This window comes from Calidris pugnax, unplaced genomic scaffold (genome assembly GCF_001431845.1).
Source record: "Calidris pugnax isolate Ruff unplaced genomic scaffold, ASM143184v1 scaffold32, whole genome shotgun sequence".
Classification (NCBI taxonomy): Eukaryota; Metazoa; Chordata; class Aves; order Charadriiformes; family Scolopacidae; genus Calidris; species Calidris pugnax.
In genome coordinates this window covers 162,127-173,894 of record NW_015090783.1, presented here as the reverse complement: position 1 = coordinate 173,894, position 11,768 = coordinate 162,127, and the positions used below count along the sequence as shown (strand labels likewise).

General features: G+C 55.1%; 1 protein-coding gene across 6 annotated transcripts; it reads right to left on the bottom strand.

Moving 5' to 3' along the window:
• Positions 1-423: 423 nt before the first annotated feature.
• Positions 424-11,539, bottom strand: CMKLR1 (chemerin chemokine-like receptor 1). 6 transcript variants are annotated; one of them, XM_014960713.1, is made up of 4 exons: positions 11,229-11,538; positions 8,724-8,875; positions 2,566-2,693; positions 424-2,022 (listed from the first exon to the last, which is right to left on the bottom strand). In XM_014960713.1, the coding sequence occupies exon 4, from the start codon at positions 2,017-2,019 to the stop codon at positions 934-936; it is 1,086 nt and encodes a 361-aa protein (XP_014816199.1). In that variant the 5' UTR covers positions 2,020-2,022; positions 2,566-2,693; positions 8,724-8,875; positions 11,229-11,538; the 3' UTR covers positions 424-933. The 6 variants fall into 6 exon arrangements, with proteins under 6 accessions (XP_014816199.1, XP_014816207.1, XP_014816191.1 ...); XM_014960721.1 differs by lacking the exon at positions 8,724-8,875; XM_014960705.1 differs by lacking the exon at positions 11,229-11,538 and having other exon boundaries at positions 8,724-9,239.
• Positions 11,540-11,768: the final 229 nt, after the last annotated feature.

The following is an 11,768-nucleotide window of genomic DNA, read 5'->3' as shown; positions in this document are numbered from 1 at the left end:
CCCCCGGGTCCACCTGGACACCACAGTAAGTCTTCCACAAGGACTGTACCCTCCAGCCCATCAACCTGCTCCTTGGTGCCACCCGGGTACTTTGCAAGGACCCTCCTGTACCCACAGCCCCAAGTATCAAACTGCTCTGCACTATGTACCATGTGAAACGTGCCCAAAGTGGGGTTTGTTCAAAAGACGCTTCAAGTGAATCTTTCCCTCTTTTTTTTTCTCCTGGTGTTCCACATCGGTGACCCTGTGCACAAACCCAATCCCCACCCTGGCAGGTGGCCCTGGATCACTTAGAAGACACGCAAGATTTCCCTGTTTATCAAGGTTGGGTTATTCAAACCCCTCTTATGAAGACATTTCCCAGGGCCTCTTTGGGTACGAAGTGCTCACAACACAGTCAAAAACGCATTGTGCTAGTACCAATATACTTTAGGACTTTAACATAAGTAGCTATATGCATACATAGGACATAGAAAGAGTGTCACCAGTTTTGCCGTAGCAGGTATCGTCCATGATGGCTCCCCATCCAGCCACCCATCAGGAACCTGGCAGTGGAGATGCTTTCCCAGACACATCCTCTGTCCAGTCTCTCCATAATGATGTCTCTGGAAAGAGCCGGAATGCCCTTGGCCAGGCAATGCCTAGATTAGACAAGAATGCCCTGAAATGTTTTCTTAAATAGTTTCGTGCAACCATCTTTGCAATTGCAAGGACAAATTAAGGGTGGTTGTATCTTCCTCATGGGCACAGAGCGGTGGTCTCCAACGCCTGCCAGCCCCCAGGCAGCAAGAGCAGTCAAAGAATACACTATAGGATAGGGTTGGACCATGCTCCTCCCCCACCAGGGGCCACTGCAAGGGTGGCCACCATCATAATGGTAGGCATGGGCAACACCACAGGACTATGGCCCTCCTGCAGGCATCCAGCTTGAGTTTAGAGGACTGTCGTCTCCTTCTCAGTCATTGAAGACATCTTGGAGAAGCTCCTGTGAACAATGCTAGAGTGGCCTGTCTCCTCACTGAGGGCATTCACCAGTCTGGAAAGGATGGTGACCTTAAACTTCTTAAAGTCCTGGCCCATGAAGACGTAGAGGACAGGGTTCATGCAGCTGTTGGAGGCAGCGAGTGCCGTGGTTATGGGGATGCTGATCTCAAACACAGAGCGTGGAATCGTGTCGGGTATTGTTTCCAGCAGGTTCAGAAGGTGGTAAGGACTCCAGCAAAGGAAAAAGGTGACTATAATGCTGACGATGATTTTGAAGGGCTTTTTGGACTTGGCAAGACGGTTTCGACGCAAGTTGAGGACGATTGCAATGTAGCAAAAAGTGATGATGGTTATGGGAAGGATGTACCCAGCGAGAAACCTGGTGACGTTCACTGTTCGGTGCCTCATGAGTGCCAGGGCTTGGTAAGATTTATTCCTGGAGAGGGAAAAGTTGCTAAAACATATCACAGAGTTGCGGGTTTGTGCCGTGTCTCGGAAGACAAGAGATGGGCAGCTCATAATGATGCCAATGGTCCAGATAATCAAGCAAACTAAATACGCCAGGTTGGTCGACCGATGGTTTTGAGACCAGACGGGAAAAACCACTGACACGTAGCGATCAAAGCTGATGGTGGTGAGCAGAAAGACACTGGTGTACATGTTGAGGATGAGGAGGAAGGAGTTCAACTTGCACATGACTGTCCCAAAAATCCAGTTGTACCTCATGGCCGTGTAAGCAATGTTTATGGGCAGGAAGATGTTGAAGAGGAAGTCAGCGACAGCCAGGTTGAGGAACCAGATGGCATTGACCGACTTCTTCATCTTCAGAGTTATGATTGCGATGACGAGGCCATTCCCCAAGATGCCCAACACGCAGGACACACTGTAGATGACAACAGAGAGGATCCTCGCAATGTCCTTTGGGTCATGGGATGGGTCTGTCCACACGCTGCTGGTCTCCTCATAGGCGTAATCCGGGTAGTCACTGTAGTTATCGACATCATCCAAGTAGTTGGACAAATTGGAAAGTGCCATTATCTGTAAACAAACTACAACCTGGTCAGTGCCGGGCTCTCCAGCTGATGATGTTTCTCTGCCTGTTTCTGCTGAGCAAACACATGGTGTTAATTACAGTCAGCACAGCCTGCAGGAGGGACACCAGGCCCTCAATGTGCATGGGCCAAAAGGGCCGTGGAGAGAGGGCATGAAGCTCACAGGTACGGGGGATGTCACTGTACCCAGAGGTCACCAGCTCCACGCTGGGTTTCCAGCCCCCAACCAAGAGGCATCAGCTCCCTGAGCCACAGGACGTGATTCAGTCCCTTGTCTCCACCAGGATGTGGCTGTAGCCTCATCCTGCAAAAAACCTCTATTACCCGCCTACTTCCAGGGGAAAAACTAGGATGATGCTTATTAACAGCTCATTAACAGCTTTGAGACCTTCCAATCTGCAAAATATTATGGCTCTTCCTTTCCCCCCCCCCCCAAGCACCCAGCAAATTGGACTGAAGATCCATCACGCAGAGGACCAGGTGCCCCCCTGATGCCAGGCCTGGTGACACTGGCGTTACAGCCTCTCACCTCTCCTCTCCGAGGCCGTGCCGTGCTCTCGGTGTGACCGGACACCCGGCAGGACGGGGTGGGGGCAGCGATGGTTCAGTGTCCCGGGGCACAAAGGCAGCTCCCTCTGCGCAGATCTAGGGACCGAGCTGTAATATTAAAGCCAAGATCAAACAAAGGCTGTTCACCCTCGGATGTGGGGTGAAAGGAGGAAACAGAGACTCAGCCGCTGTGATTTAACCCTGTGCAGCCTCCCCGACAGGCTGGTGTTGTCCCACACCTCGGGGGGCTGTGCTGGCCTGGGGATCTCCCCACCACGGAGCTGGGAAAGTTGGGGTCCTATCATGATCCCAGCAGCTTTTGGGACAAGCCAGTAAGAAATCCGCTACCATACGCTCGATACAAGCATCCGACACGAGGCAGCATCCCTAGGTACCATGCAAAGAACCCTACAATCAAGTCCACGGCAACATTACTATAAATAATTAAAGCCATAAATATGCGTGAGGTGTCTGGACTCTCATACAGCTATTTCTCTGATTAAATCGGTGCCCTGTGCGTTTTAAAATGTTAATTGTGATAACTAACAGCGTCGTTTGCCGTAATCAGAAGCCGGTCTCCACCATCCATTTAGAGCCCTGCGTTAAATGGGTTCAACCACTCCCCTGTGAACAGTCACGGCGAGTTTAAAGCTAAGAGCCACCAAAGGCAATTAGCAATGCCCAAGGAAGTCATACCAAGAGGGGCAAGATCTGTACAAACCCCAGCATGGGGCATTGCACCCAACCTTGTCCTTGTGGGAAGGACGTGGCCCTGCCCATCCAGGCTGGACCCTCATGTTTCCAAGGAGTTTCAGCTCAAAGGTCCCCCTGAGCATCACCCCTCCGCCCACCAGCCCTGCTTTGAAATCCCTGTGGTGTTTGTGCTGTAACCTATTGTTTCTCCCTGGGCTTTTCCTCCTGTTCCTTCCTGCCATTGCTGCTGCTCCCATTGCTGCAAAGTCCCTGCCTGGGGGTTTAAATCACAGCCCCATCACCTCCCCCTTCACCGAGCTCCAGGAGAGGATAAAAAGCCAGAATAAAGAAGGTTTTAGCGTAAAGCTCGTGAATTAGTTTGAGCTGGAAGGAGGCCTTGCCCCGGCGAAACCTTGATCGTCGAAAGGATGAATTAAAGTTGATGATCCGGTGGAAGTAACAGTATCAGCAGAACTGGCTCTCAGAGCGCTGACTGTTAATGTTCCTGGGTAATGAGCCATCCTGGCCACTGCCTTTACGGACCAGCGCTTTTCCTGTCATCACCTTTCCAAAGGCAAAGCTGCAGAAAGGTCGGGGAGACCAAAGCCCCGTCTACATCCCATCCCAGGCCAGAGAGCCCCAAAGCTCCTGGGACTCACTCTGCCACTGGGGTGAAACCCCTCAAAAATGCCACCTGCCTTCCATTTCCACCCTGGTGTCACCCATGGGGTAACGGAGGGACCTCCAGGGACAGGTCACCACCACGGGGTCAGCCAGACCTTGTGTTCACTGCAGCACCCGTCGGTCCCCTACCTGGGTCAGGCAGGAGGGATTCCTGCAGCTTTACAGGCTCCTCTTCCAATTGTGCCCACCCATATATTTTTAATGTAAAAATCTCTTTATTATTATTTTTTAATGGCTGAGCCCGGCGAGGGCGATGCCATTCAGCTTGACATTTCAGAGCTGTATTTACTGGATTATTTATCTGAATTGTCTGTTTGGTTTTTTTATTTTGCACTCTCCCCCTTTCTTTCTTTTAATTTTTTAACACTTGCCCTTCTCAAGGCAGACAGATGAGGCAGGTGATAGAAAAGAACCCACCCACACCTAAACCTTTGCCAGGTTGGGTGGCCCTGGTGTCCATTTGGGATGAGGACGGCCAGAGAGCAACGGGGGTTTGGCAGATGAGGGGTTTGTTTCCAGGGTTTGTGCAGATCTATCACAAACCCCAAGGCAGGGGACAGGCAGATGCTGAAGCTGCCCTGATCCTCCCGGGACATCTCTGGGCACAGGGAGCTGGAGCCTGGACCCTCTGGAAAACCATCTGGCAAATTCCACCGCAAAACCCTCCCAAAAATGAAGAGTTTGAGGGGTGGGCTGTGGGAAACCTCCCTGCATTTCTCACTGCAAAACCCCCACAAAGTTTGGGGAGAAAAAAAAGCACCACACTACCATAAGTGTGTTTCAGTGCTCCTCTCTGGGCTGAAAAATACCCGGTGTGAGCCAAAACCACTTTGCTCTCTGTTCGGTCTATTCATCTCTGTCCTCCTACCTCAACAAAAATGAGCACAGGATCTACCCAAAATAGCCTTTCAGTCCGAGCAGCCGCCGCCGGCCCCGTCATCCCACAGCTGTATTTGTCTTGGTACCCAGGGAAGGCTGAAGCCCTGCCCGTGGGCGCCGGGGTGGGATTCCCGACGGGCGGCTCATGCATCGGCAGCATCCCGGAGCGCACCGGGGGGGAGGAGGAGGAGGAGGAGGAGGATGAGGTCAGGGATGTTGTTCTTGGGAAGGCAACAGGAAACGGAGAGAACAGCAGAAAATGTTCAAATCCAGCTTTTCTGGGCGAAAGCTCTTCCGCGGGTTGGCCAGGCCAGACGGGTGGAGGGGGGGGACGGACGGATGTGACTGGGGTTACAGGGATGTCAGCAGGATCCGCATGGAGGGGATGTGGCCGTGCCCAGGGAGGGCAGGGGATGCTCAGTCTCCCCGGCAGCGGGTACCGCTGGGGCACGGGTGCTGCCTGAGCATTTACAGAGCCAGGCAGGCTGCCAGCACTGCCTGCTGCCTCCCCCCAATGCCTGAGGGCAATGCTTTTACTGGAGGTACTGATATAGGCTGGAGGAGGGGGGAAAATAAAATAAAATAAAAAATCGAATAAAATCAAATAAAATAAGCAGACCAGCTTTTGAGCACACGAAATCCTGCCTGCACTGTCAAAACCCATCACGCTTTTACCCACACGATGCTACAGAACCAGGCTGGGGCCAGCCTGTGCCTGTGGGGGGGTGTCCCCACAAGCACTCCCCCAGCACTGGGGGAAACTGGGGGTGCCCTTGGGTTAGAGCTTGCTCCCCCACGACCCCCACTTAGCACCTACAAAGTGTCAAAGACGCAAGGGGTGTTGAGGGACGGGACAGATAGACCCCCTTGAGAAGGAGGTGGGTGACCAGGGTGGGCTCTGCTTGCCACTGCCAGCCCCTATGTGTTGCCTGCACCCCTGCCTGCACCCCTGCCTGCACAGCTGCTGCCGCCCCCAGGCAGCTGCTCTGCCTTTTTCTCATTTAACACATTTCCCCTCCTCCCCAGCAGCGGTTTCCGAGGTCCCAGCGCACCCCAAACCCGCTTCCTCCGGCACGTGCAGGGGGAGCGCAGCCCCGCTGCCCACGCAGCCCCGGGAGAGCTGGGGATTGCAGGCAGATGTTTGGGGGAAAACACATGGTGGCTCATCTGAGGAGCTTTGGGAAGGGCACGGGGCAAAGCAGCATCTCGATGTCCCCGTGGACCTCACGCCAGTGGTCCCCGCTCTGAGCCCAGCTGCAGCCCTGGACTGCACCCCACGGCAGATGCTGGTCCCAGTCCTGTGGGGGCTTGTTGCTCTGGTTGAGCTTGAGTCCCACTCCATGGGCCAGACCCTGAGCACAGCAAGAACATACCCTAGGGAAGATGGATGCTCACCCCATCCCAAGCTGGCATCTGAAGCCACCCCATCCATCCCTTGGGCACCCACTTTTTTCCAGTCCAGGGTCACACAGGAGGGACGTCCCCATCCAGCACCCAGTCCCACAGCAGCAGCTCCCAGTCCCACGCAGGGGATTGCCAGCACTCAGGGGGAGCAAGAAAACAAAAAGAAAGGGAAAGCAGCTCTGGGTACCCAGCTCCAATTCACCCTTATTTTAGCCAGCAATTGCCATGGCAACAGCTGCCACAGGGAGAGATGCTGTGCAGCATCCTCATCCCCACAAGGGTGCCCGGGGATGGAGCCCCAGCCTTTGGTGTGAACGGGCCACCAGCCACATGCCCATCAAAAGGGAGCTTAGACCATGCCACTGCAAAACCTTGAGCCCTGGTGTGCCCAAAAGCTGCTCCCTGGTCACCGTCCCAGCACTGCCACCCATCCCCAAACCCTCTGTCCAGCTCCAGCCAGCTGAGAAGGTGACAGTGATGCTGGATGCCACAGGAGAGGCAGCAACATGCTCAGCATCCACAACAGCCTGACACCAAGGATTTAGGTTGGCAGCTCCCCCAAGCCACCGGTGGCAGGGGACCCCCCAAAGCAGGAGGAGGGGGTAAAGCCAGCCCCCATGGGAAACTGAGGCACCGAGCTCTGCCCCAGGGCTGCTGCAGGACGGCGGGGAAGCCTGAGCCCTACCTGCATCCACGGCACTCGGACACATCCCTGCTTCTCCACCACGGAGCGGTCCTCACTCCGCCAGGACCCCCGTGGCTGGCAGCATTGGGCACCCCCAGCTGCTCCCCACACACCAGCTGAGGCTTCGTCCCCCGCCCGTGTGAACAGGAAAAAAAAAAAAAGGGACTAGCTGGAAAAGGCAGCCTTTAAAAAAGCCAACTGTGCCCAGGGTGGGACAGAATAACAGCATGAGTCAGTGTTTATCTGGGCAGAGCCAGCCAGGCTGTGCGGGTCCGGACGGGTCGGGATGGGATGGGTCTCCACGACCTGCCCCTGGCCACAGCGTGGGGTCACCCCAATGGAAAACGCACCCCAAATCGGCCAGAAATTGGCGTTTAACCTCAAAATGCAAGGCTCTTCCCCGGGCAAAACTCCTGCAGGAGCCTGGTAAGGGAACCTGTCCTTCCCTGGCACAAAGTGCCCGGGTTGTTAAGAGCCGCCCCATTAGTAAGAGCCTGGCCCAGCCCTTTGCTCCCCGTCCTTTCTGTTCTTGTATTAAAGGGGAAAATCTTGGGCGTTTGTACCTCCACAGGCAAAGATTTTCTTTAAAAAGGGCAGTTTGTGTTTCTCTGCTGCTTAAAATGACTCGAGCTGCTTCTGAGATAATAAGACTACTTTCATCTCCTCTTCTCTTTTTTTTTTTCCTTTTTATATATAGAGGTTGCTATTAATCCTAGTCTTTCCTGGCACTTTGCAGGCAATAAAAAGACCAATAAAACTCCCTTTTTCTGAGCATCCTCCCTGCTGCATCACACCAGCCCGAGTGGGTGGAATAGGGCATGAAACACTGCGATCCCAAGGGATTTAGGACTCTAGGACCTGCCTCAGCCCAGAGACGATGTCCCTAATCACAACCCGAGTTTTATCACAGCTTTTTGGGGACAAAGCCTTGGGGACACCATTTAGAGGCGAAAGCTCGCGTGCCACCTGCGGGGCTGCTCTCAACTGCTGGGGATTTCGAGGGTAGGAAGAGGAAGGAAACCAAGAAAAAGGAAACTGCTCTGTCCCTTCTGCTGCCGGAGGGGACGGACGTGACCGTGCTGGGGATGGGGGAAGGTCAGGGTTGGCAGAATATCAGCCCCCCCCCGATTTCAAGTAAGAAAGTCACCCCAGATCCACAGGAGCATCCTCCAGCCCCCAGCTCGCAGCTGTGTGTCTCGTTCCCCAGCTGCATGCTGATCAGGGTGGTGAAGAAAAGCCCCCCTGTTCTCCCCGTTCCCACCGAGGTGACAGTGCCACCCTGTAAGAACAGCCCCCCCGGTCCACCTCCTCTCCTTAAATTCACACTCAAGTTCCTCTCCCCGCAGCTTTCCCACACCCAAAGCCACGGCAGGGGTTCCATCTCCCCAAAAAGCTGGGGATTTTATGGAAAATTAGAAAAAAAAATAGGGGGGTTGGGTGGGGGACGGTGACCTCCGGGGTCCCAACGCGCACTGCCAACTTTATAACCAACTTTATAACAACAGGGGAGCAAAAAAAAAAACCTCAACCAGTTGCAAATCCCTTGAGCAAAGCAGTGATTTTCAGCCCGTCCGAGCAAAACCAGCCCTCCCAAATATTCCCTTGAGCAAAGCAGTGATTTTCAGCCCGCCCGAGCAAAACCAGCCCTCCCAAATACACATAATAAAAAAATATATATATAAAACCAGAGGTATTTACCTGAATTTAATAAATCTCCGCGCGTTTTGGGTGCACGGAGGTGGGATGATATATTAAAAAAAAAAATATATATATATAAAGCCAGAGGTATTTACCTGAACTTAATAAATCTCCGTGTGTTTTGGGTGCACGGAGGTGGGATCGCCCGTCTCTGCTCCTTCTATAACCTCGTTAGGGCTTGCATGCAAACGACCCCCAGCTTAAGTGGCTTCGGAGGGTGCCGTGGGTCTCGTTGAGCCTTCTCATGCTGCGAAGGACAGGCACGTATTGCCGATGGGAGGATGAGGAGGAAAGGAAAAAAAAAACAAACCCAAAGAAAAAACACCACCCCAGCAGCCGGTGGCATAAACCAGCTGCCGGGCTCGGTGCGGAGATGGGCAGCGTCTGGGAAGGGGGAAGCGATGCTCGGCAGCAGGATGTGGGGACTCGGGACTGTGGGTAGAGGCTCTTTCTCGCACGATTCAGCTGGACACAGAAAGGGGATGAGGCAGCTGCCTGCCCTCGGTGCTGGGTCCCATCCACCACGGCTCCTGCGCTGACCACAGTTGGCTCAGGAGTCCCACGGGATCACCAGGGAAGGGTCTGGGCATCCCTCACCAGTGGAAAAAAAACTGTGGTCTTGTTGGTTTTGGCAAAGGGTGAGCACAGCTGAAGGGTCCCTGTGATTTGGGATGGAGTATCTCCACCCCAGGTTGCCCCACATCCCTGTCCCGCTGCCCGGGATGCCCCTGACCTCACACACGCAGAAGAGGACTAACCCAAAGCCATCCCTGGAGTGCACGGCAGAAGGGGAGCGTGTCCCCCATTCAGCATGTTCACCAAGTCCTGCCTCTTCATAGAATCATAGAATGGTTAGAGTTGGAAGGGACCTTAAAGATCATCTAGTTCCAAACCCCTGTCCTGGGCAAGGACATCTCCCACCAGCCCAGGTTGCTCCAAGCCCCCTCCAACCTGGCCTTGAACCCCTCCAGGGATGGGGCAGCCACAGCTTCTCTGGGCAACCTGTCCCAGTGTCTCACCACCCTCACAGCAAAGAATTTCTTCCTAATATCTCATCTAAATCTCCCGTCTCCCAACTAAAAACTGTCATCCCTTGTCCTGTCACTACACTTACCACAAAGAGTGCCTCCCCAGCTCTCTTGTAGGGAGATTGTCCCGTTACCCCTTGTCCTGTCACTGCACTTCCCACAAAGAGTCCTTCCCCAGCTCTCCCGTAGGGAGATTTGTCCTGGGCCCCACACACCAAGGTGGGTCTGGATCCAGCAGCGAGTTCCCAGTGATGTATGAGCCCATCCTGGGGCACTGGGACCCCGAGCAGAGGGGCAGCAGCCAAGCACCAGCCCGTCCCCAGCCCTCTGCCTGCAGCAAACATGGTGGATCCATCGATCTTGTACAAACCTGAGCCCAGACAGCCACAAACCTCTGCCCAGAGCCCAGGAAAACCCATCCATGGGGAGGTGCACACTAAAAATACACACACATGTGGTGGCTGGACTAAAACCCCACATCTCACACCTGCACCAGGAGCATCACGGGGATGGCAGAGCCCCCACCCACCCGTCATCACCAAAACCGACACATTTTTCCGGTTCTTGGCTTCAGCTCTGCCTGAGGGAGAAATCCCAGTTTCCTCAGAACCTCAGAAAACCTCCACCCAACTGTGAACCCAGGAGCGATGCCTCAGGGAACTTGTGGCCACCGTCGTGCCCCGTGCAGGTGGGGACAGTAACCCCCACCAACCTCGCACGTGGCCCAGCTCCCACAGGAGCTGAAAAAAAGAGGAATTGGAGCCCGGGCCGATGCCCGCCTTTGCACAACACCGCGTTGCAACATCCCCCACGGCTGAATCAGGAGGAAACTTGCTGATGTGCCCGGATCGACGTCTCCGACCCGGAGAAAGGAGAAGACACTCAAAAAGGCCAAACATCTGCACCAGGCAGGGATGTGCCAACCCGGGGTGGCTCGTGACCAACACGCTGGTGTCCCCACTCCTAAGGGTTTGGGAACCCCCGGGATGGGGGCAGCAGCTCCATGGGGTGCTGGGTGCCAGTGGTGATGCTGAGTACACCATACTTGTGACATTTCTGGCAGGTCCCCAGCGGGTGCAACCCAGGCGAGGCGGCGTCCCCACGATAGCCATAAATGCAGTTTACTCCCAAAAGCAACAAAACCCATGAGAAACATGGCCCCGGGTTGCACGGGGCAGGTTGGACAGGCTGGCTCTGCCCCATCACTCCGCCAGCGGGACCCACGCTGCCCTGTCCCCCAGCAACACAGAATCACAGAATCTTCTAGGTTGGAAGGGACCTTAAAGATCATCTTGTCCAACCGTCAACCCAACTTTGACAAAAATAGACACCTGCACAACAAACAAGGAGCATCATCACTAAACCAGACCTCCCAGCACTACATCAACCCGTCTTTTGAACACCTCCAGGGATGGTGCCTCAACCCCCTCCCTGGGCAGCCCATTCCAATGGCTGAGAACCCTTTCAGTGAAAAAATTTTTCCTAATATCCAGCCTGAACCTCCCCTGGCGCAACACACCCCAGTCCTCCCAGTATCCCCGTCTTGTGCCTTCCAGTGACTTTTCCGAATACCTCACGCGGTGCCACGCTCTCCCGCTGCTCCCCACCGGGGGAGGATGAGATGGGGGTGACAGGGCCAGCCGGTGAGGAAGAGGAGGTGCTCAGCCCAGCGCCGAAGGCTCAGCGGGAGGCAGCGGGCTCTCATCCCCGTGCAGCCCCCGGTGCAGCAGGACCAGGCGCAGGCACAGCGCCGCTCCCCGCCGGTTTTAAGGGCGAAGGGAGGGGGGAAGGAGTGGCAGCAGCATCATCCATGGCCGGGGTTTTCTTGGCAGCACGATGCTCGGCGAGCAACAGCTGGGAGAGGGTGTGACGCCGGGAGCTGGGAACGCTGGCCGGGATCCTGCCGCGACCCAGCACGAGGAAGCAACAAACCACTTCCCAAGGGGCCTCCTTTCCTGTTCCCGTCCCCCCCACCGCCGCCCTGACGGCATCAGAGGGCTCCGGAGTGATGCTGGCCCCAGTTGGGGAACCCAAAGGGGAGGCAGGTGGCCACCAGCCACCCCGCGGTGCTGTCCCCACCCCGGGTCACCCGCTGTCCTCCGCCGCCCTCCC

What these genes read in the sequence shown, in the direction of transcription:
- CMKLR1 (XM_014960743.1), bottom strand. Translation starts at nt 2,019, where the DNA reads ATGGCACTTTCCAATTTGTCCAACTACTTGGATGATGTCGATAACTAC.